This window comes from Ceratotherium simum, chromosome 2 (genome assembly GCF_057802395.1).
Source record: "Ceratotherium simum simum isolate JZ-2026a chromosome 2, ASM5780239v1, whole genome shotgun sequence".
In the NCBI taxonomy this organism is placed as follows: Eukaryota; Metazoa; Chordata; class Mammalia; order Perissodactyla; family Rhinocerotidae; genus Ceratotherium; species Ceratotherium simum.
The window spans coordinates 40,991,189-41,017,040 of record NC_141901.1 but is presented as its reverse complement, the minus strand read 5'-3'; the positions used below and the strand labels follow the sequence as shown (position 1 = coordinate 41,017,040).

General features: G+C 45.2%; 2 protein-coding genes across 7 annotated transcripts in view; one reads left to right on the top strand and one right to left on the bottom strand.

Moving 5' to 3' along the window:
* LOC101397523 (GON-4-like protein) overlaps nt 1-2,865 on the bottom strand; it is a 75,528-nt gene extending 72,663 nt beyond the window's left edge. For 2 of the 5 annotated variants that reach the window (XM_014791969.2, XM_087441949.1), the window contains exons 1-2: nt 1,268-2,696; nt 400-930 (exon numbers count right to left, since the gene is read on the bottom strand). In XM_014791969.2, coding sequence (XP_014647455.2) covers nt 400-930; nt 1,268-1,370 — 634 coding nt within the window. In that variant the 5' untranslated portion in view covers nt 1,371-2,696. Of the gene's footprint in view, nt 1-399; nt 931-1,267; nt 2,699-2,808 lie in introns of those variants that run through there. The other 3 variants (XM_014791972.2, XM_087441951.1, XM_087441948.1) reach the window with 3 other exon arrangements.
* Nucleotides 2,866-4,536: 1,671 nt separating this feature from the next.
* Nucleotides 4,537-24,282, top strand: SYT11 (synaptotagmin 11). Of its 2 annotated transcripts, none has more exons than XM_087441938.1 (4): nt 4,537-4,790; nt 11,462-12,288; nt 20,265-20,385; nt 20,974-24,282. In XM_087441938.1, exons 1-4 carry the CDS (start codon nt 4,757-4,759, stop codon nt 21,282-21,284), a joined length of 1,293 nt encoding a protein of 430 aa, XP_087298064.1. In that variant the 5' UTR covers nt 4,537-4,756; the 3' UTR covers nt 21,285-24,282. The 2 variants fall into 2 exon arrangements, with proteins under 2 accessions (XP_087298064.1, XP_004436238.1); XM_004436181.3 differs by having other exon boundaries at nt 4,540-4,790; nt 20,265-20,388.
* The last annotated feature ends 1,570 nt before the right edge of the window (nt 24,283-25,852 follow it).

Below are 25,852 nucleotides of genomic sequence, written 5' to 3'. Positions count from 1 at the left end.
CAAGTCCTAAGGGTTGTGTCATCTCTGCAGAGCTTCACCCAATGTCCCAGGCAGTAGTCTCTCGCTTTAAAACACTGCTGCTCCTCCTCCTCCACTAGCCCCACTTCAGAGATACCCACCAAATCACAAAGGCCATACATGGTTCATCCCTCCAGACAGGAAAGAATAAGAGAAAGGAAAGAAAAGGATACAGACGAGGATCTAGGGAATGGGAGGGGAAAAGAGAGTCTCCACCCATTCATAAAGTTCACTGCTGACCCTTACAAGCACCACAGTTCCAGCTGCATACCAATCAGTCTCTCCTTTCAGAAACTGCAGCGAGTGCAGTGACAAGGGCAAAGGCAATGGTAAACTGGTACTGACAAGGAAAATGCAGCCTAAAGCCCTTTCATATCTTACCTCCTTCTTCCTTGACTTCTTCACTAGGCTCTCCTGAAAAAGGCTCCTTTGTGATGGGATGATCATCTCTGTCTTCTTGGGTAACTGGCACAGACCTGCCTGTAATTTTCTTCCCTCTCCTTGAGCCAGTGGCCTGGAGTTTTCCTCTACCAATGTGTATATTAAGGGGCTGGGAAGGGTCCAAGGAAGGTAGAGTGATTCCCTGAGAGATGGCCAGATCAACAGCTTCTAGAACTGGTGCATTTGTGTCCTGGGTGAGCACCCTAGAGCTCGAAGATGGATCCTCCATACAAAGCTGATTTCCTGCATCCTGCACAGACTGTACATCGAGACCAGCTCCTCTGCCATGATTTGGACCCCAGGACGGTGGCACTGATCCCAGGTCTTTAACCTGGTCAGATTCTGGTTTAACAGCTGACTCTAGGTCTAAGTCATCTTCCTCCTGGCTGCCCTGATGTTCTGGGGACTCAGTCACTGTAGATCTTCTTTTCTTACAGGGCAACATTTTAAAAGTCCCACTTTTGTGCCATTCTGAAAAGATAAAAGCAAGTTCTTATCACCGTTGTATTAATTAATGATAATAACATTTCCTCAAATACCTTTTCACTTATTCATGTTCAATCATGAACACAGTACTTTACACCAAACGCACAATCTCCCATTAGGTGGGAGATGAGAGACAGTGGTTAGAGGGCCAAAGTTCAAATCCTATGTCTACTACTGATTAGTATGTTATCTTAGCTGAGTGACTTAACCTCTCTTAACTTCAGTTTCCTCAACTGTAAAAAATAATAATTGTTCTTATCTCATAGAGTTGTTATAAGAATTAAATAGTAAGTGATTAGTAAGTGTTAGCTATTATTATTACCATCAGGGAGGTAGAATAGCATGATGCTGAGAGCAAACTGTGGAGTCAAACTGTCTGGATTTGTTTCCCAAGTCAGCTTCTCTCCAGTTTTGTGACCTTGCATAAGTTACTTAACCTGAATCTTAGTTTCTTCAGCTATAAAATGAAATAAAAATAGCACCTATGTCATTAGATAATAATTTATTAGATCAATAAATGTTTGCTATTGTTGTTTTCATAAACAGGTATTTCCACTAACAGAAGCATTCAAAAAGGAAAGCGTGGTTGTTTAAGAAGGTTAGGCTATATTAACATAAATTTTGTGTTGAAAAGAGAGATTCCTACTCTTCTCTATATTATGTTACTTCTGGACTCTTGGCTTCAATTCCAATCATCACATTTTAAGGGCTACACTAACCAAAACTGGAGGGTATCTTCTTTTATGTTCTTACCGCACCTGTTTGCAAACCTCTTTTATAGTACTTATCACTTTTGTGATTGCTTCTTGTCTGTCCTTCCTGTCTCCCTCTCCCTAAAACTATGTGCTTTTGAGGAAAAGGATTCTTTCAACTAGCACCCCTAGTACCCAGCAGTATCTGCCCTATTGTAGATACTCAATGAATGTTCCCTAAATAAATGAATGAATGAAAGCAAGAGAGTGTGAACTTCCTATTCTGTGCTTATTCTATGCAGCATTTGGACCAAGAGTTAAGCATTACATGGAAACTGACTGCATCTTTCTACCCAGAAAAACTTTACTCTCAATAAAATAGGTCCAAGAATAGAATAAGTTGCCTTGTGTTACAGCGAGTTCTTCATCACCGACAATGCTCACACAAAGTCTGAATGCCCACCTGTAAGAGCACTAGATGAAGGCTTGGACTAAAGGACTGCAAAATTAAGTTCTTTCTAACTCTAAGAGTCAGAACTATAAGGTTAGTTTTACACCTCCATAATTCAGTTTCTCCAGGACACTAGCAGAGATTCCTCCCCCGCCCCCAAAATCAACTGATGTCCTTATCTTGGTAATTAAAGCTCAATAAACACGTTAAGATTCCGCTGAGTGCTGTGAAGGAGGGTAGTGAGTGGGTAAGAAGTGGAGTAGCAGTAGTTTAGGCGAGTCCTATACTTCACCGATGAATTACTGAGGTCCAAGAAAGAAAAAAAAAAGAAAGGCAGGCAGGCAGCTACTATTCAAACCCAGCAGCGTGCAGGGATGGGCTCCAGGCACTTCAAACTCAGCAGAAGCTCTAACCAGGCCCCCACTTTGGGAACTGGAGTCAGATCAACAGGGTGAATGAAGCGAATCCGGAGGCAGCCCCAGCGCGGGCCTCTCCTGGGAAAAGACTGCAAAAAGGGGTCCTAACTGGGCTTTTCACCTCGGCGCCGAGCGCTGGCCCAAGTCCCTACTCCCCAGCTAGACACCTTCACACCTCTACCTTCCGTCATGCACCCCGCGCCAGCGCTCAGACCCGACCCCCTCTGCCTGGACATCCTTCGCCCAGGCGTCCAGCGCCCACCTGCCTCTCCCGGCCCCATGGCACACAACCTAGTACCCTCACCAGCCAGCCCGAACCCGCGGAAACTCCGCTCCCGTATCACCGGAAGTCAGCCAACGGCAGCGACTGACGTGCGCGCACCCGAGTCGCGGTGCGCGGCGTCAGGTCGTCAAGGAGCCTGCGCCAACCACTAGGCGCCATCTTATTTTAGGGCGGAAGGAAGCCACAGAGCTAGTACATCAATTGTTGGCAAAAAAATTTAAAGGCAATACCTCGCTTTCCTCTGTCCATGGAGCTATCCTACTCAAAACAAAACTAGGGAGTGAGATTCAGTGGTTTAGTTTGACATCTAATCCTTCTCACCGCGAGACACCTGGAATACTGGACCAAGGAAATGGAGAATTCATAAAATTTCGGAAAGAGGAATCTCTGGGTTACAAATAGTGCAGTTTCGTGAATAAAGCTAAAGCAGTCTTGGACTCAATCAGTAGTAATTATTCATATCTGTATAATACTCTGCATTTTACAAAATGCTTTCACTTACGTTACCATATGTGATTTGATCTTCACAATAAACCCTATAGGACAATAGATATTATTATACCTTCCAATTTAAGCAGGACAAATTTCTGGCTCAGCTGGGTAGGTGATTTCACAAAGATACACAGCTATCAAGAGGAATCAGGTATCCTAACTCTAGCTTCTAATGCACTGATCCAGTGCCCAGGAAGGTGCCTGGGGCATAGTCAATATTCAAGACATGTGTTTTGAATGAATAAGTGACTCCTAGAACCATGTTCTTTCCACTTTTCTAGAAGAACAGAATGTCAAGGCTGGAAAAATACATTCAATTCTCTCATTTTACAGGTGAATCACCAACAAATATTTATGCATTTAGGTAATCTATTTCTGATCCTATCTGTAAACAGAATCCGATAGAATGAAAATGTCCACAGCCAAAATGAAGGGTGAAATTGATGTAATCATGGCGATAACCGCCAATATCCTGACTCTAACCTGAATCACCCTAACTCTCCCAAATGCCAAGGAAGTCTCGAGAAGCCTGGAGCTTCCTTTGCGTCCCGCTTTTGAACCTACAGAATACACAGATCTGTTGGTTTGCTGGCTCACTCGCTCTCTCTCTCTCCCTCACTCTCTCACTCTCTCCTAAGCACTTGCAGTTTTGGAAGAGAAATATCCAACACTGATTAACTTTGGCACTCTTCATTAGTCTTTTTTTTTTTTTTTAGAAGCTTTAATTTACACACCACAAAATCCATCCGTTTTACTTGTACAATTAAATTATTTTCAGTAAATTTTCAGAGTTGTGCAACCATCACCAGGTTTGGTCTTTAATCAGAGCTTCTGAAGTTTAAGAAAGTTTGCATAATAACCTTTAGTGGTCTCAGAAATGCATAACATAATGGCAATTGATACTGAAATGCAGGCAGTATAGAATTTTGTTTTTCCAAAATACTGGTTTCCCTCTCACCCAGAACATTCTGCTGCTATATTAAGCCCAGGGAACCGGAATCACAGGATCTGTAGTATCTCATATAAAACGCCTACATTCTCTTTACTCAGGCCTCCGGGTTTTCGCCTAACAGACCCACAGCCTGTCAGTGGGCGGGGTCTCATTCTCGGGAAACCTCGGCGATGGGAGGGGTCCCCTCCCTGAGATCTTCCGGAAAGGGGCGAGGCCTGCCTTCCGGAACTTTTCGGGCAGAGGCGGAGACTTCTGCCGAGGGCCGTTCGGAGGAAGGCGGGGCCTACCTCGCATCAGGACCAGTCTAGCTGCACCTGCATCCTTAGCTCAGAGCATCCCTGGAGCATCTTAAGAGGCGACCGCAGCTGGCAACCAGGGACCAGACCGTCGCAGGAGGCGTCCGTCAGATACCTTCCCCCTCCCCTGACCTAGCGCTCTGCAGCGGCGGCCTCAGTACTGACCGGGGGTTCCCAGAGTTGTCCAACCATTGCAAAAGCATTTATAGCAATAGCCTCTGACTACGACATGGCTGAGATCACCAATATCCGACCTAGCTTTGGTAAGTAGAGTCGGGCAAACTAAGCCTGGGGTAGTCGAAACTGTTGCAAAGCCAAGGGAGCCCAGCGGCTGGGCAGGGAGTGAAGCCCAGACCATGGCCTTCAAGTGCCAGCCCCACTAGAATCGGGCCTGTGGTGGTGGGTAGCGGGCAGTGGCAGAGTCTGAACTTGAGCTATGGGCTGCGGGGGCTGGCAAGGCCAGAGCCACACCGAGGGTGGGGAGGTCCAGGGTGCTAAAACCTTGTATGGTGCACTGTCAGCACTGCTGGAGGTGAGACACAGCGAGCTTGCGGAGGACGTGAACCCCTCCTTCTAGGGGAGGAGAGGTGCGGTAGGCCGAGGCCTCCCCCTTGGGGCACGCAGGGCGGTGCCCCTACCTCCCCCTCCCTCTCCTCAGGGCTGCGGGGGAGGGAGGTGGCAAGGGGGATGGGGCATCAAGATGGCAGCCTGGAGACTGTGGGCTGTGTGGCTGGCAGCCAGGGGAGGCGGCGGCCTCTGGGGAAAGAGAGGTGCGGGGGTGGGGAGCAAAAAGGAAGCCACTCCTTAAGCCGGTCAGCTGGATGCTGGGGCCGGAGGAAACGTGAGCCCTGCAAGTTCTATTCTGCATCGTAATGGTGGGGTCCGTCTGATGCTACCAAATGGCGCTTGGCGCTGCTGGGCTGGGGGATGACGTGATGTCTATTTCTGGGCCTCCTGGCAGCGCCTAGGCTCTTCTTCCCAGGCCTTTGTTCCCTGTTTCCCTGGGCTGGCTTTTCAAAAAGGGGGACTCACCCGCGCTGGAGCTGGCGGGGGCCCGAGCCAGGCCGGAGGGGGAGGGGCGAGAGAGGCCGAGCCCGGGGGAGGCCGCTTTGTGTACCAGAGAAAGCATTACGTCACCTCGGAGCCGCTGGTCCCCGACCCAGCCCTGTGGGCTCCGAGATCAGTTACACTCCCTGGGGCAGAGTGGAGTGGAAAATAGGGAAGAAGATGGGAAAGAAAAGCTCGAGAAGCAAGTTTTTTCCTCTTTGGGGATTCCTCCAGAATGTGCTAGGGTAGCAAACTTCCTGTGCTATGATTCCCTCGTCCGAAAATAAAAAAAGAATTGCCCTGCTTCTCCCTCAATTCTACTCGTTTGGATGGGAGAAGCCACTGAGAGTTGCTGTCAGCCTAGGGTTCCTTCATATCCCTTAAGATTCTATCCCGCAGACAATCCAGGTTTGAGCATCCAGACTCCAGGGTTTAGGGTGGGGCTACAATCCAACTAGGAAATGGCTTTTCTCACTCCCGGAGTAAGAGGCTTATGGAAATGAGCAGAGCCCAATGTGCTCCATCCCTTCTATATCAGGAAGAAGACATCAGATCAGGAAAGTATCCAGACAACAGATCACACCCACTAACTAATGTTCCCACTGATCCCCCAAGGCTGATTCTTGGTTGTATTTTTTTCTTCCACTTCACCTTCGCATCTGTATTCCTTGAGTCCTGAATTTCCAAAAGAGATGGCGCTTTTGGGGCCACATGAGCACCTCATGTTTTTCTTCCTGCTCTTTTTCTTCTTATGCCTTCTTTCCAACATATTCTTTTCTCTAATCGCAGTTTTCGATTTCTTGGAAAGTTAGATGGTGTGGAGCATAATATAGCAATTTCCTTTAGAAGGTATATTTGGAAAAGAGAAAATAAACTATATCACCCTTTTACATACATTTTATTTAATCCTTACAAATACTCTCCGGTGTAGGCATTATAGTATGTATTTGCCAGATGAGGAAACTGAGGCTCAGGGAGATAAAATAACTTGGTTAAAGTCAAACAAACTAGTGAGGGTAGTGCTAGGATTTAAACCAGTGTCCAGTTGACGCCAAAGTTCACTCTCATTTCACTGTATTGCGCTGGCCTGCTTGACAGAGAAAGGCTATTATTGTAAAGGAAGTGTCAATAAGCAGATCTGGTCAGAGGCTGAGAGAGTTGAGCATAGCCCAGGTGTCTTTTGCAGCCCTTTAGACCCGTACAGAGGGTCTCCTACAGAGAGAACTGCCACTTCTGATCTTTTTCACGTCTCATAGAGTACTTCATTTCAAATGCCATAGCCCTTGGGAGATACACCAAGCCAACACTCAATTATCCGTGACCTTGGAGGACAAAAGGAGCAAGCAGCACGGGTCACTGCAATTTACAACTACTTTAAAACATTCACTTTAGCCATTAGTTCCAACTTCCTTTTCCCACCAAGCTTTTGACTAAAGCCAGACAGAGCGTTTTGAGTTTCAACATTTCTGATTTTTCTAGTTCAGTGCCTTGGGTGTCAGGGAGAGAGGCAGGGGTTAACACATACTAAAATGAAGAAGAAAGTAGGGCAAAAGTGGGCAACAAGATAGAGGAGAGCACTAGGTAATCCACAAATGGATTCATCTGTTTCTCTTCTTTTCCTTCTCTGTCCTTCTGAAAGATGAGAATCCTACATCTTCTCTCTTACCCACTCCACCTCTATTTTCTAACAGTAAAAGTTGAGGCATTGTCAGTAGCACTGGGTTCTCTCAAGATCACCAAGTCTATGATAGAGCCAAAAGGATCACTCAGATATCTTCCAACCTGGGCCTTTAGATCTCCCTTTCAAATCATTCTTGAAAATATACCTGTCTTGGTAGTTCCCTGCTTTCCTCTTCTCATAGAGACAATCAATGCTCAGTTTCACTAATCACTAGCAAACAATTTTCAGGAAAGTCCCTGATTGGTGATGGAGAGGCACTTTATTAGATTTGTGCCCATTATAATTGACAATTGAATCCAATCAATTATTCAAACAAATATTTACTGAGCTCCTATTAGATACAAGAAACTTAGGGAAGATGAACAGGATGTTACTTCTGCCTATCCTCAAGGAGCTTACCACCAAAGCTGCCCCAATTTTATGAAACCTCTCTGTAACAACTCTTATTTCACTTAATACACTGAGAATAAACACTATTATTATTCAGTATGGCCATGGACATGGTCCCTTTGATTTATTTTGTTAATGGCTTTACTCCTTATCTACGTTTTTTAAAAAGGCAACCCCTTCTTTTCTTACCTGGTCCCAACTTTCATAGAACTATGGAAATGTTTGAGGCAGAAAGACCTTTAGAGACATTTAGTCCAATCCCCATTGAAGAAATCCTTTCAGAATATGCCTGATCCAACCTGTTTGAAAGTTTTCAGTTGGAGATTCATTGCCTGATGAAGCAATCCAGGCAAGTGTGCAGCAGTTCTAATGATAATTTGACTCTTTTCATTGAGTCAAAACCTGTCTTCCTGTAGCCTATACGTACTGATGTTAGACCTGCCCTCCAAAGTAAAATCAAATCAGAACTTCTTCCATCAAAATGCCTTCAGTAATTGAAGAAATGTATTATTCCTAGACCCCTCAGCTCCAGTTCCTTCAATTTTTCTTCATTTGATATGGTTTCCAGGTCTTTTACTGTCCTGATTACCTGTAATGTAGAGACATTCTGGTGTCAGGCAGACCAGAGTTTAAAACCCATTACTGCCATTTGCTCCTATGTGGCCTAGGACAGATTTGAGTCCCCAGGTTCCTCAGTTGTAAAGTGGGGATATTAATGGTACCCATTCACTGAGTTCTTTGATTCAGAGAGAAAAAGCTCTAGCACAATGCCTGGCAGGAACATAATAAATGTACACAAAAAAATCGCAGTTTTTATTCTTGTCAGTGCTAGACAGAACACTCCATGTGCAATGTGACCAGTGGAGATGAAATTATACCATCCTTCCTGTGATCTGGACGTTGTACTCATAGTATAAATAGGCATTAGCCTGGGGGGGCCAGCCCTGTGGCTTAGTGGTTAAGTGCACGTATTTTGCTACTGGCAGCCCGGGTTCGGATCCCCGGCGCGCACCGATGCACCGCTTCTCGGGCCATGCTGAGGCAGCATCCCACATAAGAGCAACTAGAAGGATGTGCAACTATGACATACAAGTATCTACTGGGGCTTTGGGGAGAAAAAGGGAAAAAAAGGAGGAAGATTGGCAATAGATGTTAGCTCAGGGCCAGTCTTCCTCAGCAAAAAGAGAAGGATTGGCATGGATGTTAGCTCAGGGCTGATCTTCCTCACAAAAAAAAAAAAAAAATAGACATTAGCCTGATTAGACTGCAAGCTGTGGTCACCTAAACTACTAAGTTATTTTTGCTCAAACTTGTCAAGTAAGGTCTCCTATTGCCTATTGATAGGTTTTGAAGGCCAAATAGAATTTTACATGTATCCCTGATATATGTAATCATATTGACCTCATCTTCTCTTTCCAATCTGTGGGGGCTGTTTTGACTTCACTAACTCATTTGTTCACTGAAGACTTACTATGTGCCACATGGTTCTAGGACCTGGGGATACAGCAGTGGACAAAATAGACAGTCACTATTCTTATTAACTTATCTAGTGAGGGAAGACAGAACGTAAATATATGTTGGGGGTAGTAAGTGCTATGAAGAAAAATAAAGCAGGTGATGGGGGTATTATCTCACCTGGGGCAGTCAGGAAATGCTTCTCTGGTAAGGTGAGGTTTGAACAGAGGCCTGCAGTGAGTGAGGCAGTGAGCCGGGCAGATACCTGGTGGAAGGATGTTTCTGGAAGAATCTGGAATATGCTGGAATCACATTTATTTCCTCAGTTCTCCCTGCCCTACCCAAGTCTTCCCCTAAAAAGTAATGTGAAAAACTAGAGAACTTATCTAGACCTGTAAGGCCTAAACTCAGTTTGGCTTCAATCAACTTAGGGGGAAAAAAAAACCCAAACCTAATTATCTAAGTTAGGGGCCCAACTTGTGTGGGAAAAGACAAGACTAGAGGAAGGGAGGGAAAAACTCTTTTTCTCTTCAGTTATTTGTTCATTCAATAAATATATATGGAGTACCTGTTATGTGTTTTTAGTACTGTGATACAGAAATGAACAAGACAGACAAAATCCCTGTCCTCATAAAACTTACATTCTAGTGAAGATAGACAATAAATAGTAAAATTATATGTATGTGTGACTATATATATTCTTTTGTGTGTGTGTGTGTGAGGAAGATCGGCCCTGAGCTAACATCTGCCAATCCTCCTCTTTTTTTTTTTTATTTTTTATTTTTTTGCTGAGGAAGACTGGCCCTGGGCTAACATCCATGCCCATCTTCCTCTACTTTATATGGGACACTGCCACAGCATGGCTTGATAAGCCATGCGTCCGTGCGCGCCCGGGATCTAAACTGGCGAACCCCAGGCCGCCGCAGCAGAGTGCGCGCATTTAACTGCTTACGCCACCGGGCAGGCCCTATATATATTCTTATATGTGTGTGCATGTGTGTTTGTGTGTGTGTGAGATAGAGAGAGAGAGAATGAAAAAATATATGGAGAAAATTAACAGGGCGAGGAAGAGTGGGTCTTGGAGATGAAGAAGGTTGCACTTTGGGCCGCCCTGTGGCTTAGCGGTCAAGTGCTCACGCTCCGCTGCTGGCGGCCCGGGTTCGGATCCTGGGCGCGCACCGTCGCACCGCTTCTCCAGCCATGCTGAGGCCACGTCCCACATACAGCAACTGGAAGGATGTGCAGCTGTGACATGCAACTATCTACTGGGGCTTTGGGGGGAAGAAAAATAAATAAATAAAATCTTTAAAAAAAAAAAAAAAGAAGGTTGCACTTTTAAATAGGGTGGTCAGGAAGACCTTACTAAGAAGGTGACATTTGAGCAAAGATCTGACATTTTCCACAATCCCTATTTCTTCCTATTTAAAATAGGTATTTAGGGCCGGCCCCATGGCTTAGCGGTTAAGTGCGCGTGCTCCACTGCTGGCGGCCCGGGTTCAGATCCCGGGCGTGCACCGACGCACCACTTCTCCGGCCATGCTGAGGCCGCGTCCCACATACAGCAACTAGAAGGATGTGCAACCACGACATACAACTATCTACTGGGGCTTTGGGGGAAAAATAAATAAATAAATAAATAAAATAAAGAAGTACTCCACAGAGAAAGAGTACATTTAGAAAAAATAAATAAATAAATAAAATAGGTATTTAAAATACAAGTATTTGTATTTTACAAATACTGGGAGCTGAAATCTGGAACCTATTTTTAAAGTACTTTAGGCCCAGAGTTGTTTTTACCACCCTTGAGCACCCTACCAAAACCATCCAAGGTCAGCCTTACAGTGTTGCACCCCACCTGCCGGTCAGTCAGTCAACACAGGCCCATTGTTTGTAAATCCTGTACTGGATGCTGTGGAATGTCCTCCTGAAACCAAACACAGCTCGGGCCCTTGTGTAACAGTTGAGGTGAATGGGTTCCTGTGTAAAAAGGTGACTCTGTAACACTTACAGGGCAGCTTTATGTGAAACACAAATCAGTATGAGCAAACAAAGCCCATAAGTGCTGAGGGAAGGCCAAGAAAAGAACAGGGAGTCTGGTGGGACACTTCAGGGAAGGCTTTCTGGAGAAGATAAATATTTCTTCCAGGGTTGGTGAGCCAAGCAAGAACCATGGATTGGTTGGAGAGGATGGGTGAAGGTGTCTCTCAGAGAAGGGAGAAACTCATAAGCCCAGATGAGCAAATTTTGCTTTGGAGGCTGGGTTGCAGATTAGCTTGGCTCCAACAGAGGCACTAAGCAGGGGAGCTCTGGACAGGGGTTGAGGTCCACCTGCCTTGACACATCTCTGGTCTCTACCTTCAGATGTGTCACCAGTGGTAGCCGGCCTCATTGGGGCCTCTGTGCTGGTGGTGTGTGTCTCGGTGACTGTCTTTGTCTGGACATGCTGCCACCAGCAGGCAGAGAAGAAGCACAAGACTCCACCCTACAAGTTTATTCACATGCTCAAAGGCATCAGCATATACCCAGAGACCCTCAGCAACAAGAAGAAAATCATCAAAGTGCGGAGAGACAAAGATGGCCCTGGGAGGGAAGGGGGACGTGGGAACCTGTTGGTGGATGCAGCAGAGGCTGGCCTGCTAGGCCAAGACAAGGGTTCGGGGGGACCTAGCTCTGGATCTTGTATAGACCAATTACCCATCAAAGTGGACTATGGGGAAGAACTGAGGAGCCCCATTGCGAGCCTGACTCCGGGGGAGAGCAAAACCCCTTCTCCATCATCTCCAGAGGAGGACGTCATGCTAGGATCCCTCACCTTCTCAGTGGACTATAACTTCCCGAAAAAAGCCCTGGTGGTGACAATCCAGGAGGCCCATGGGCTGCCGGTGATGGATGACCAGACCCAGGGCTCTGATCCCTACATCAAAATGACCATCCTTCCTGACAAGCGGCATCGGGTGAAGACCAGAGTGCTGAGGAAGACCCTGGACCCTGTGTTTGACGAGACCTTCACCTTCTATGGCATCCCATACAGCCAGCTGCAGGACCTGGTGCTGCACTTCCTGGTCCTCAGCTTTGACCGCTTCTCTCGGGACGACGTCATCGGGGAGGTCATGGTGCCATTGGCTGGAGTGGACCCCAGCACAGGCAAGGTACAGCTGACCAGGGACATCATCAAAAGGAATATCCAGGTGAGGAGGAAGGGTGTGTTGAGGAGGGATGGTTGGGGGAGGTGAGATCTGAGGGGACAAATGGAAGGGGAAGCGGGTGAGATGGGTAGCAAAGAGGGGCTGTAGGGAGGAAGCTCTTGGCTCTCAAGAATAAGTGGTGGTCAAAGTAAGATGGAGGGCATGGCAGGTTAGGTCTCCTCCAAGAAGCAACTTCCTGAGGAGAGAGGGGCAGGGAGCTTCTGAAATTTCACTGAGTGGTTGGCATCCTGATGCTGCATCCGGGTTGCCTGGAGCAGGCTGGTGCACCAGTCCTAGACCCTCATCATATCAGGGATGTTTGGGCCAATTTCTTCTCCAAAATATGTGTGATCTTCCTCTAGTGAACTTATTTCCTACAATGAGAAACTATGAAAGTAGTTCAGTAATTTTCCCCTCAGCTTCCCTTTTCCAACCCAAACCTAAGGGTGTAAATAGTATCATATATGTCTTTTAATAACCATTTTATAAATGCAATTGAATGAAATGCTTCACCCTCCGAGCCCCTCACCCAGTCCCAAACCTTTGCCACAGATCCTTCTTCTCTCTCCATTCCTCCTCTCCTCCTTGTTTGCATTAGAAGGGGAATGAGAGCCCTCCATCCTGCCTTCTTCCCGCTGGGTCAGCATTGGCTCTTGAATTGTAATTTCAGGGGTGCAAGAAATATACCCCCCAAGCCCCACTAGGTGATTCATTTCTTCCACAACTGGGAGGCAGTGTAGTTCTATGGTTAAGCACTCAGGCTCTGGAGTCGGACTGCCTGGCTTCATGTTCCAGCTCTCCACTTTCCAGCTGTGTGAGGTGGGTGTTACTCAACCCTTCTAAGCTTCTATTTCCCCATCTGTAAAATGGAGCTGATCCTATTGCTTTCCTTACAGGGTTATGAAAATCACATGAGATAATACACCTGGCATATTACTGCCCTTGCCAAGCTTTTACCTTAGTGGAGGACAAAGACAAACAATCTTGGCAATTACCATATAAAAGAAGCTGTTGCCATGAAAGAAGCTGTTGACATTTTAAACTTAGAGTTTCATTTCTTTTTCAGGATATAACATAAGTGGTTAATAGCAAGGACTGTGAAGTCAGACCTGAGTTTGAATCCCAATTTCACCAGCTAATTGATCTTGGGCAAGCTGCTTACCTTCTCTAAGTCTCAGTTTCTTATAGGAATTAAAATGATGAATTCACATAGTCCTTAGCACATAGTAAACCTTCAATAAATTGTTACCACTATTATTGTTATTATTATTTCTATTATTAATAAAGTTAGATCCCTGGGAGATATATGTGGTTTGTAGACATTGATATTTTGTTTTGAAAAAGTAAAGGACGACAAGGGAAGCCTGAATCAGTGGAGAAGGGGGTAGAAGGTTTGGAAAGGATATCAGGGCCATTAAAAACAACTGCACATCTCCCAGAAAGAGCCTTGCCTATGGGTGCCATACTTCTCTCTTGATGCCTTTTCTACCTGCAAGCCCACGCTGGACTCAGTGGGGAGGCAGGAGGCTCAGGACTGGACAGAAGAGGCTTCCAGACCAGCAGGGGTTGAGTGTGCATTGCGCTCCCGGGAACAAGGTTTGTCCACTGAAGAAGAGCACTGTGTCAGGTTGGGGAGGGGAGGAGGGAGCAGTGCCCCTTGGAGGTGTGTTCCTACCTTCTCTGCTGTGTGACAGGCACCTATCCCACTGCAGCCAGCCCAGTCATGCCATTGCCCGAAGAACTGCTGCTGCCACATGGCACACTCAGCTCTACCTCACAGGGGCCAGGGAAGTCCAAACATTTTGAGGAATATTAGAGGTGTTTGGTCCGGGCATAAACACTGGTCCAATGCCAGGATACAATGAGACATCCTAGAGTCCGACACAGCAGGGGTTCTCATATCCTCTGAGGTTGGAGTCAGAAGGCATGGACAGAAACAGGCAGCAGCGCAATTTCATCCCCCTCCATCCCTTCCCCTCTCCCCCAATCTCTTTTCCTTAGGGTCTGCCACCCCCTCGCCATTTCCTGACTCCCCTTTACAGCAGCTCCAGTGCTCCACTCCCTGCCTTCATTCACCTCTCCTTGCCTAGACTCCTTGCCCAGAGTTGAGGATCCTTTCCAACACAGCCTTGCCTGTAGCCCCAACCTTGGTAAAGCCACCAACTAGCTGGACTCTTCCAGACGGCTCATGTACTCACAGCCCAAGGCTGAGAGTGGAGGATGGCTCTGTGCCAAGCTGCAGCTGGGAAGAGACTGGCAAGGAAAGGGACTGATTTGGGCTGGGAACAAAACAGCCTCAAATCCAGGACACTGGGCAGGGAGCACAGACAATGGCATTTGCTAAACTGCCAGGGGCTCTTGGCAAGAGCCAAGTTTCTTTCCACTTTATTAACTCCCTTTAGGAGGGATAAGCCAGGGCTGGGATCCTGAACAACACGTCCCCTGGGAGAGGCCCCAGACAGGACACCCAGAGCCTGTGTAGCCCCACACCAGAGCCTTGCAGCCTCCCAGACTTCCTAAGCCTGTTTTCCCAGACCAGGCCTGTGGCCAGGGCTGTGTTCCATCCTGAACCATGGCTGTCATCTCCCTAGTCACTTGTCTCTGTGATTCCCTAGCAGGGCAGCCTCCAAATGTCTACCCCAAATCCTCCCTACTGTAGCCGAGTCTGCCCTTTCTGGATCTCCCCTTGGCTCATCAGTTAGAGCTGCTCTGGACTATTCCACACTGTCTATAAAGAGCTTTTTTCTGGTCTGTGTCAGGCATTCTCTTATAATATGGGCCAAGTTATCTTCCTCCAAAGATTGCTGGGTGGAGACTGGTGAGAAATGCATTTCTCTAGACAACCCCCCACCCCGAACTGCATTTCCTGGCCTGTAGTGGAAAATTCCTCTCTTGTCCTTTCCACTATTATGGTGCAGTCCAGTTGAAGAAGCCCAGGACTGGTCATTTCTGACTCTGTCCATTTCACTGCCTAACTCTGGGCAAGCAGTTATCCTCTCTGAGCATCAGTCTTCCTGGAGGGTAGATCATGAAGGCTAATGGGGTCACTTTGTGAGAGCACTCTCAGCTCTTATTAGTATACAGACAGATATGAGAAGCATCAAAAATTAACCCTTGATTATTAGTGAAAGAAGGTCACAGTATAAATTCTGCAGTGCCCAAAATCTCTGGACTTTGGAACTAGATTTTTTTTTTAGTGACAGCTTTTTCAAATATTTTATTCAGATAGAAAGTAAAGTGAGGGCCGGCCCCGTGGCTTGGCGGTTAAGTGCGCGCATTCCGCTGCTGGCGGCCTGGGTTCGGGGCCCGGGTTCGCCATTCGGGGCCCGGGTTCGGAGCCGGCGCGCGCACCGACGCACCGCTTCTCCGGCCATGCTGAGGCCATGTCCCACATACAGCAACTAGAAGGATGTGCAGCTATGACATGCAACTATCTACTGGGGCTTTGGGGGAAAAAATAAATAAATAAAGTTAAAAAAAAAAAAGAAAAAAAAAAAAGAAAGTAAAGTGAATTTACATTCCCATAATAAATCCCCCACAAGAAGAAGGGAGGTCATGCAGAGAGGGCTGGGGGATAAAGAAGAGACAGTGGGAAATAAGTGATTTATGAGGTGGATAATAGAGAGTTGTTAAACTCCTCCTAATTTCTTCAGGTCATTGTTTTCCAAACCATTTCCTGTCTTTCCACTGCCAGATCTGGTGTTGATGACCCGGGACAATGGTCATGGGAATGAGAGGATTCTTAAAATCTCAGATTTACAAGCAACCTTAGAGGTCATCCAGTCTAGCCAAAAGGGACTGAAAAGAGAGAAAAAGGAATGTCAATTTTCCAGGAACAATAAAGAAATAAACAATAAAGAAAGTTGCTATGTGTGTGTATTGAAGAGAAGACAAGGGGCATGTGGTTGAATGTTAAGTTTTTGTTTCTTTTGTTTTCCTATGATTGTGATTTACGTGGAGGTGGCCCTTAGGATTTCTAGTCCCAATAAATGTTTATTGGGGAAGCCTGGGCCCACCTAATGCAGACTGGCTAGAAAATCATTCTGGAAGGGGCTCTGCTAATTATAGGAAATAGACTTATCCCTCATCTAAGTATTTCCTCCATCTGAATGTCTTCTTTAGGACCACTGCTCCTGTTTGTCTTTTCCACTGAAGGAAAAGGGAGCCTGCTCTCTGAGAGCCAAGCCTCCCAGCTCTGTCAGGCGTGGATAAAACCGTTTCTCCCCCTTGTCCTTCTGCTTGCCTGCCCCCCAACAGGGTCTTTGCCTCACTAGGCCAAGGGGCTGGGAAACAGAGCTTGCTCCCAGCCCTTGACAAAGAGCTCTTGAGAAAGAGCCATTGACAATGCTACTTGGAATGAGAATTGGGTGGAAAGAGAAGGGGAGGGGGGATAGGGGATGTGAAAATCTGGGCCTTCAATGCAGAATGGACCGGCATTCAGGTGGTGTTGTGGATGCAGACTTGGGCATCACAAAGGGGCAGCTGAATGGGGATGGGCTTTCTGTAAAATGGTCAAAGGTGAAGGGAGGATCAGATGGAGAACAGTTGCCTGAGGAGTGATTTTAAGGGAGAAAATTATCAAAAGGGTAGCCAGAAGTTGTCCACTTTCCCAAAGAACTAGGGAAGAGGCACAGGGATTTAGACCGGGAAGATTTTGCTATAATGGATGATTTAGGAAACAGAGTTTTAAACAAATAATCAGGAAACCTAAGCTATCTTGTAATCAATGTTACTTTTACAAATAAAACTCTTTGTTTTTTAAATGAAATTTCCCCTTTCCCCGACCTGTCCTTCTTCTGTATATAAAGTTAGAATCATATTTAAAGATTGCATATTTAATATTTAGATGCCAATATTCAAGGATGGTCCCAGAAACAGATATCAAATCTAGTTAACATTTCATTATTCATGGAAATGGAGAAAAGAGGTCGCCCAAATAATCCAAAAGTTCTTTCTAGATCACCACTGTCCACTGGAACATTCTATGATGATGGAAATGTTCTGTATCTGCACTGTTCAATATGGTAGCCACTACCACATGGGGCTATTGAGCACTTGAAATGTGGCTAGTGTGACTGAGGAATTAAATTTTTAATTTTAATGGATTAAAATTTAAATAGACACATATAGCTAATGGCTACTGTGTTGGATAGCTCAGTTCCAAATATTGTGGAAGGCATATGATTTTCTTTTTCATGAGAGATTACTTTCATGATGCCATTTGGCTGTGGCTAATAGTAAAAATGAGTTTGCATTCTCTGACTGTGTTCTGACTCATGGCAAAAGGAAGGAGCCCAGAGGTATACTGGTTGGCAAGGGCAACCAGTCTGTGATTTGAAACTGGCTGAGGGTACTTCCCATGGATATAATCAAGAGCCGACAATATGTATGTTATGGGTAACGAAAAAACATGAGGCTTTAATCTAGCAGAGAAAAACCATGAAAACCTTTTTTAAAGTCTATTCTCTTTTGTATTTCAATTTCAAAAGCTAAAGGCTAAGTGTAACTTTTGGTTAGTCATGTTCTATGCCCAATGAGAGACATTTCTGTATGCCACTGGTATGAATTGTGGACTCAAGAAATTTTTTAAAGCATATGAAATATGATCACAGTTTCATTCCTCGAGATGACTTAATGCCTTATAATCAAAGCACGAACTATTAGGTTTTTTTCCTATTTTTCATTGATGAGCTAATTAAATCATTTACTACTACTGTTCTTTCCTGCACCAGACATACCTGAGCAGGTAGTGCACTAGTCTGTGAGCTTCTTGAGGGTAGGGTTCCTCATTGTCCGTCTTTTCAGCCCAACTGCTAGCAGAGTGCCTGCCACTTAGTAAGTGGACGCTAAGTCATTTTGGTGGGGATGTGGTGTATGTAAGGCTGGTGGTGAGTATAGTCTATGTCTGCTCAATCTAAGGAGAATTCCTGGAGTAGGTGACATTTCTTTGGAGCTATGAAGAATACAAGAGATAAGATTTGACAATGGGGGCCGGCCCCGTGGCTTAGCGGTTAAGTGCGCGCGCTCCCCTACTGGCAGCCCGGTTCGGGTCCGGGGCGCGCACTGACGCACCGCTTCTCCGGCCGTGCTGAGGCCGCGTCCCACATACAGCAACTAGAAGAATGTGCAACTATGACATACAACTATCTACTGGGGCTTTGGGGAAAAAGAAAAAGGAGGAGGATTGGCAATAGATGTTCGCTCAGAGCCTGTCTTCCTCAGCAAGAAGAGGAGGATTAGCATGGATGTTAGCTCGGGGCTGATCTTCCTCACAAAAAAATAAATAAATAAAACTGTTAAAAAAAAAAAAAAGATTTGACAATGGGGGAATGATTTTGTTCCAGATTTAATTTATGTCCTAAATTCCTCAAATTCCACCTCCTTTGTTTTCCTTATCCCAGCCTCATCCCCACTTTCTAAGCTAGAAACACAAGAGATCCTCCTCTATGTCTTCCCTTTACCCTCTATTTACATCCAGTTAGCCTCCCAAACCTAGACAACCCTGATAATTCTTCCTGAGACACATCTTACCCACGTCCATCTCCTCTGCTGTATCCCTGGTTCCAGGCTTCATCATTTCTTCCTTCGCCTGTTGTAGCAGCCTCTCCACTTGAGTTCATTCTCCAGCTTTCACTAGAGTAATAATGTTATTAATAAAATATGAACAACAACATCAATCACTTCCCTCCCGTGCTTACGGACCTTCTCCTGCCTGTGTGCTGCTGCTGACTCTGCTGTTTGGTTAGGGTGCCCCCACTGCCCTTCACCCTTACCTGACCCACCTCTCCAGGTTCCTGCCCCATCCCTCCTGCCAGGCACCCCAACGTCAGGCACACTCCTCACCATTCTCAGAACACAGAGTACCCTCTCAAGACCCAGTGCGTTTGTAGCAGCCATTCCTGCCTCTCTGCCTGACATGCACATTGTCTCTCTGCCCATTGCCTCATGGTCTCTTACTCACTCTTGGTAAACTCAGCCCAGATGTCAGCTGGCAGAGCCTTCCCCGAATCTCCCAGCAGCACTTAGACAGGCTCCTTACTTCTCTGACAAGCATGTTTGTTTGCATCTCTGTCTCTTCTTCTGCATGATAAGCTCCTTGGGAGCAAGAACTGAGTCCTATCGGCTCTGGATCCCCAGCACCTGGCTTGTAGTAAATATCCAAACGTCGTTTAAAATGTTCTTAGAGGGCTAGAATTTTGTTTTGTTTTTTTTCAAGCTCCAAATAAAGCCTAGAATAAAATTTAAGGGTGGGGAAACAAAGATGTGAGTATAGGGGAGGAAGCCAACTTGGCTGGAGAGACATTTTGAAGGGCATACACTGAGGCCGGCAGAGCAGGTGTGGATATTCACCTTGTGAAATGGAGGAACAGGCTCCAGAAAGTTCAGGGGCTTGCCCAAGGCCAGGTGGTGAGTAAATGGCAAAGACTCAGACCTGAGCTCCCTGCCTCCCACTTTACAGTCTTCAAAACCTTTTTATCACAAGAACTAAATGAGAGAATAGGAGAGAATGCACCTCTGTAGTGCACACTATGTGCCAGGCACTGTGGTGTTTGACAAATTTTAACTTATTTAATCCTCTTAATAATCCTATGAGGTAGGTACTATTTTTATCTCCATTTTATAAATGAGGAAACTGAAGTGCAGAGATGTCAAGTAACTTGTCCCAGGCTTACAGATAAGAAGTAGTAGTGAGGATTTGAATCCAAGCCAGTCTGGCTAAGAGTCTGCACTCTTAACTACGAGCCCATGCTGCCTCTCCAAGCAAATGATTTTATTTAGTATCAGGGTTATAGTTAGAACATTTCCTTTTTTCCTTCCCTGTTAAACGTGATGGTAACATCTTTATAGGGATGACCACCTTCCATACAGCCTTCTCCTCCTCAGCTTCTTCTCCAGCCTCTCTTCCGCCTCCTCTGCACTTTCTGTGCCATGCCCTGCTCTCTCTGCCAGGATTCTCATCTGCTGTTTCTTCTTCACAGAAGTGCATTAGCAGAGGGGAGCTCCAGGTGTCTCTGTCATATCAGCCTGTGGCACAGAGAATGACAGTGGTGGTCCTCAAAGCCAGACACTTGCCGAAGATGGATATCACCGGTCTCTCAGGTAGCAGCTATTTACTCCGACCTATTTCTCATTGTCTGAACGACCCTCCCCCAGCCCTGCCCCGCCCCGCCTCACCTGGGGCCGAGACACACCCCCACATTTCAGCACCCCTTGCATCTTTCACTTTCCACCTGTTCCTCTCTCTGTCTACATTCTCTTCTGATGAATATCTAGGTTATAGATTTCCCTAGCCAGAGAGGTGCTTTGGGCGAGCAAATTGGGTCTTTCCCATATGCATACCAGCTGCTGAGCTCTTGCTCCAGGTGAGACTTCTCAGAAAGACAGCAGGCATTTGCAAGTCCCTGTGCCGTTGAAAATGCCTCTTGGTGTCATGGGGTTTCTTCAAACCTGACTTGAGGAAGTTGTTCTGTCCTATTTCTTGTCGGTTTCCTTGGCCCCTTGTCCAGGCAGGCTGATTCTCATACAGTCTGTGTGCATTTATTGTGCAATCACTAAAAACCACGTAGGGGTGGCTGCCAAAGAGATGACAACAGAACCCCCTCCTTCCCAGCATGAAGCCACCATCATATAGGAGAGGACTGTGTCATAGGCCTGTCTCCCTTTTTCTCATCTCTTTGGGGGCCCCAGATCCTTATGTCAAGGTGAACGTCTACTACGGCAGAAAGCGCATTGCCAAGAAGAAAACTCACGTGAAGAAGTGCACTTTGAACCCAGTCTTCAATGAGTCTTTCATCTATGACATCCCCACTGACCTCCTGCCTGACATCAGCATCGAGTTCCTCGTCATCGACTTCGATCGCACCACCAAGAACGAGGTGGTGGGGAGGCTGATCCTGGGAGCACACAGTGTCACAGCCAGCGGCGCGGAACACTGGAGAGAGGTCTGCGAGAGCCCCCGCAAGCCTGTGGCCAAGTGGCACAGTCTGAGCGAGTACTAATCCTGTTCTCCTCGCCTCTAACCCCGGGGCCAGGCTGGGCAGGGACGTGGCGGGGAGGGAGATGACAGAGAGAAGCGGACTCAAAACCTCATTTTAGTTGTAGAAGAAAATTTCTTACAAAACACACCCCACAAAGAACACTTTACATGACCACAGTTGCAGATGAGTTGTTAGCGATGATGATTTTTCTCCTTTGCAAGGCACTAGAAATTCTTTTTTTAATGGGGAAAAAAAGAGAGGAAAAGACCTCTACAAGTCTATATATAACAATGTAACCTTATACTTGCATGTCTAATACAAACTGAAGAAATTAGCCTAACTGCCAATATCAAGTTACAGATTTTATTCCATGAAAATTGTGTTTTGTGCCGAATTGTATTTGCTGATTACCTGAAATTGGCCTTTTTTTATTGGGCTTCTCTGGAGAGTTACTCTCACTCCCCACCTCTGCGGAAGAATATTTTGCTCTTGTAAAACCTCATACTTTGATCCTCCCCATCTTTTTTCCCTATCACCTCTTACATCTCTGCTCTTGGATTGAGCTCAAGGTCCAGAGGTCTGTGGTAAGCCAAAAAACAAAGGTAGAATGGGTAAGGCAGGGTTTGTAGGAGAAAGAGTATTTGAGAAATGGGGTATTTTTGCCGTCAGCGCTCCTGCTATGAAGGGGTAAAGGGCAGTCTCTGATTAATTTGTGATGAAGCACATGAACACATCAGACTTATTACGTAGAATTTGGGTTTACAAAACTCGATGACTTCTCTAAAAAGAGCTTTGGATCAAATTCAGATATAGGATAGTCCTCATGAACGCATTCAGCTGATCCCAAACGCTGTTTGCAGGTCTGAGGACAAAGAGAGGAGAAATGAGATGACCACCATCCCCCTTTGCAGCTCTATATGGGAGTGACAGTCTTTTGTTGGTCAATGGGTTAGAAGTCATCAGAGGTCTGAAGGATTAAACTGGCCTTTGTTTTTCCAGAAATGCTGACCACTGAGAAGCTTTAGAGTCTTAGATGAGGTTAGTTTTGCTTCATAAGGAAAAGGGCCTTCAGAAATTATTCTTTCTCCTTAAATTTTTCAGTAATGCTTCCTAAAAATAACTAAATGATTAAAATGAGTAAGTGTGACTAAATGAGTAATAAAGGTAACTTGGATTCTTTCAGAACATCCTTTTCCTTAAAACAAAAATGCTTAGTTTTTGGAACATATGAGTCTCAACACAAGGTGAAGGGATGAGGGCAGCACTGAGTTTAATCCTCCTTCTGCCAGCGGGCAAGAGAAATTGAGAGAGGTTCAGCATCTTGTTGGGATTAGAATTCAGATCTCCTTACTCCTCGTCCAGCCATGTCTCTAATGCTGAGACTTTTTGGATGGCAGAGACTTCATTGACAATAAGTAAGCTTGCATAGGCAGTAGATATTTTTGCCAGCCTGCAGAGGAACTCAAATAAGCAGCAGCATGAACCAAGGCCTGAAAGATTTAGCCAAAATGGAAAGTCCACATCCATTCAAGAACGTCCCTTTCTAACTTGCTTCTGAGAAGGGAGTTGAAAAGCTGAGTCTCTATGGAGAGAGTGGCGATGTTGCCTTTGATGTTCCCTCAACTCTTATGGATTTAAAACCAATCTGCTCCCCCAGTCCTTTTGTTGTTGTTGTTTTAAACCTGCCTTCTTGACAATGCAAGAGCAGTTCTGAGCAGGCACAAAGCCCACTCTCTGTTCTTGTCCCTGTCAGCCCCCACCCCCCATAATCTGACTCACCATCTCACCATCAGTTGGGTTCACCCCACCAGTCTCTATCCTATACTCCATGGAATGTAAATACTGTATCATACGTAGAAGAAAATAATTTTTGTTTTCTAAAAATGCATTTTGAGATAGTTTAATGTAAATCTGACAGGAGCATTCTGAAGCCCCAGTAGGAAAAAATTTAAATGGTTCCTCTTCATCGCCTTAATGTCTGAAGATCAGAAATCGCTGAGCAACCCGCTTTTGTTTCTTTCCCAGAAACAATGCAAAGCAACAGGTGGAGGTAGTCTGGTCTTTGCCCTGCTGTGTGTGCCTCTGTAGCTCCTCCTGACGGAAGTCTGGGAAAACAGCCTCACCCCACTCCTCTCTTCCCCATCTCCCTGTAGCTTTATTCCTTGCATTCTTTGGGTCTACTGAGCAGTGGGTGGTGAGGTGACAGGGGAGGAACCAGTAGTTCTGCAGCCCAGGAGCTGCCTCAGTGTCTTTCTCAGAAAAAGGCAAAGAGGCAGACAGTACAGGGTTCCTCCCTGCTACCTCAGGTCTGATCCATCGTGGCCTGGACTTTGCTGCCCCCAAGTTTCTTAGCTGATCTTGGCTTTCACATTTGTTCCCCGCAGAGCTAACTGATAAAGGTGGAGAAAGAACGCCTCCTCCTAAGAGTCAGTTGAAAGACAAGAGAGTCACATCCTAGCTTTTGCACAAGGCACTCATGGTCAGGAATAGGTTAGGGAATGGTCACTTCTGATTTTCCAAGAGTCAGTCCTTCTCTGCTGATATCTTGATTCCTTTGGGAAGACAAGTTTTTCTTAATAACAAAAGTCCCTTTATGAGTTATTTCTTCTTTCAGTGGAGCACAGCCAAGATGTACATGTTTATGAACAGTGCTCTAGACATGAAAACAGATAGAACTGGTTTGTGGGACAGGGGCGGCTTGCTCAGGAGAGGGAATAATGCAAGTCTTTTTTCTTGGAAGGCTTTTATTATGGCCATGATAGTGACATTGCCCTCACCGTGATCCTTCTCCGATGTGGTCGTCTTTCTTTACCTTGTGTCTTCTCTTGTAAAAATGAAACTCAAAAATAAAATAAATGTGTCAAATTAAAAAAAAAAAAAGAAAAAACCAAAAAAGCTAACATGAATTGTGTGAAATTGCATAATGCTGTAACGCTAACCTACAATATGTAATGCTATCTTGTATGTTGAATTTGTTAATGCACCACACAAGTGCAAAATAAAGACTGATTCACATTAAATAGACAGTGATGTCAGCATGATTCTCTTGGAAGCTGGATGACTATGAATGAAGTTAATACTCAGACTCCAATGGGATGTTCTAGGGCATGTTTTCCAAAGTGTGGTCCCAGACCACCTGATTCAGAATCATCTGGGGCACTTGTTTAAAAATGCAGATTCCAGGCTCCAGTCCTAGAAACTCTCATTTGATAGGTGACTTGTTTTGCTGCTTGTTCTAGTCCTTTTTCTAGTCTTTCTGTTTTCCTCTCAAAATGTAATTTCTAAGATTATAACCACCAGAGGGAGAGATCATGGTTTTTAGTGCTGAGAATTAGTCTGCCCCTTTAATTGGAAATATTCATTCCAAAAAGCAATGCTGATGGTTGATTCTGTTCTCTCAGTAGTAGTAGTCAACAAATATTTATTTATTGAGTGTCTACCATATGCCAGGTACTGGGGATACAATACTTTGATAGTCAAGAGTCCTGTTCTTGTAGAGCTTAGCAGAGGACAAGCATGAGTCAGATAATCACACTAATAAATATATAATTACAAACTGAGAAGTGCTCTGAAAGAAAAGGAACACAGGTTAATGCAACACTCTGAGGTCATATACTGGGGTGATATAACCACTGCAACTGCTCTTTGCGGATTTCTCTGTAGGCCTTAAGGTCAGGAATGATTCCCTTTCCATAGTTTCTATTCTGTGTAAATTATCTTCCCTGTACATACATGCTAGAGGTGGAGAGAAAGGAAGCAGGAGAAAAAGTCTCTGCTCTTTTAAAGTTTCAGTGAAAGAACTAAAAAACATTTTCAAATTATAAAACTAATATAATAAGCATATTATAAGAAAATTGGAAAATAGAAAAGAGGGAAAAAAATCAATCAAGATTGCAAATCATTTTGTCTTCTAGTCTTATTTCCTGTGCATTTTTTCCCTGATACATCACTCAGGATCATTGTAGAAAACATGAAAAATAAAGTACAAGTTCATAGAAACAGGAAAAAATCCACCTATGGGCAGACATTACTAATTTTGGCACATCTCCTTCCAATTTGTTTGAACCATCTTTTTTTTTTTTTTAATTTTTTTTTTTAATTTTTTTTTAAATTTTTTTCCCCCAAAGCCCCAGTAGATAGTTGTATGTCATAGCTGCACATCCTTCTAGTTGCTGTATGTGGGACGCGGCCTCAGCATGGCTGGACAAGCGGTGTGTCGGTGCATGCCCGGGATCCAAACCTGGGGCCGCGAGCAGCGGAGCATGACCACTTAACCACTAAGCCACGGGGCCGGCTCTGAACCATCTTACAATTGTAATCATGGCATGTATATAATTTTGTATATTACTTTTTTCTAGGTGATAGTCTTAAAAAGTAGCATGATAATATAACAACGATGGTAAGAGTATCTTGGCACTCAGGATGCTTTTGGCTACAATTAATAGGAAACCCAATTTAAATTGGCTTAAACATTGAGAAAATGTATGGGTTCACCTAACTGGAAGTCCAAAGGCAGGGCAGTCTTCAGAGTTGACTCTGGGGAAAGGTCACTGATACTATCAGGGACCCAGGTTCTTTCTGTGGGCCCT

Bases quoted from the DNA above. Each gene is read 5' to 3' on its own strand.
- SYT11 (XM_004436181.3), top strand. From the start codon at position 4,757: ATGGCTGAGATCACCAATATCCGACCTAGCTTTG. The intron at 4,791-11,461 runs GTAAGTAGAGTC...CTCTACCTTCAG, and splicing joins CAATATCCGACCTAGCTTTG to ATGTGTCACCAGTGGTAGCC. The intron at 20,389-20,973 runs GCAGCTATTTAC...TGGGGGCCCCAG, and splicing joins TATCACCGGTCTCTCAGGTA to ATCCTTATGTCAAGGTGAAC.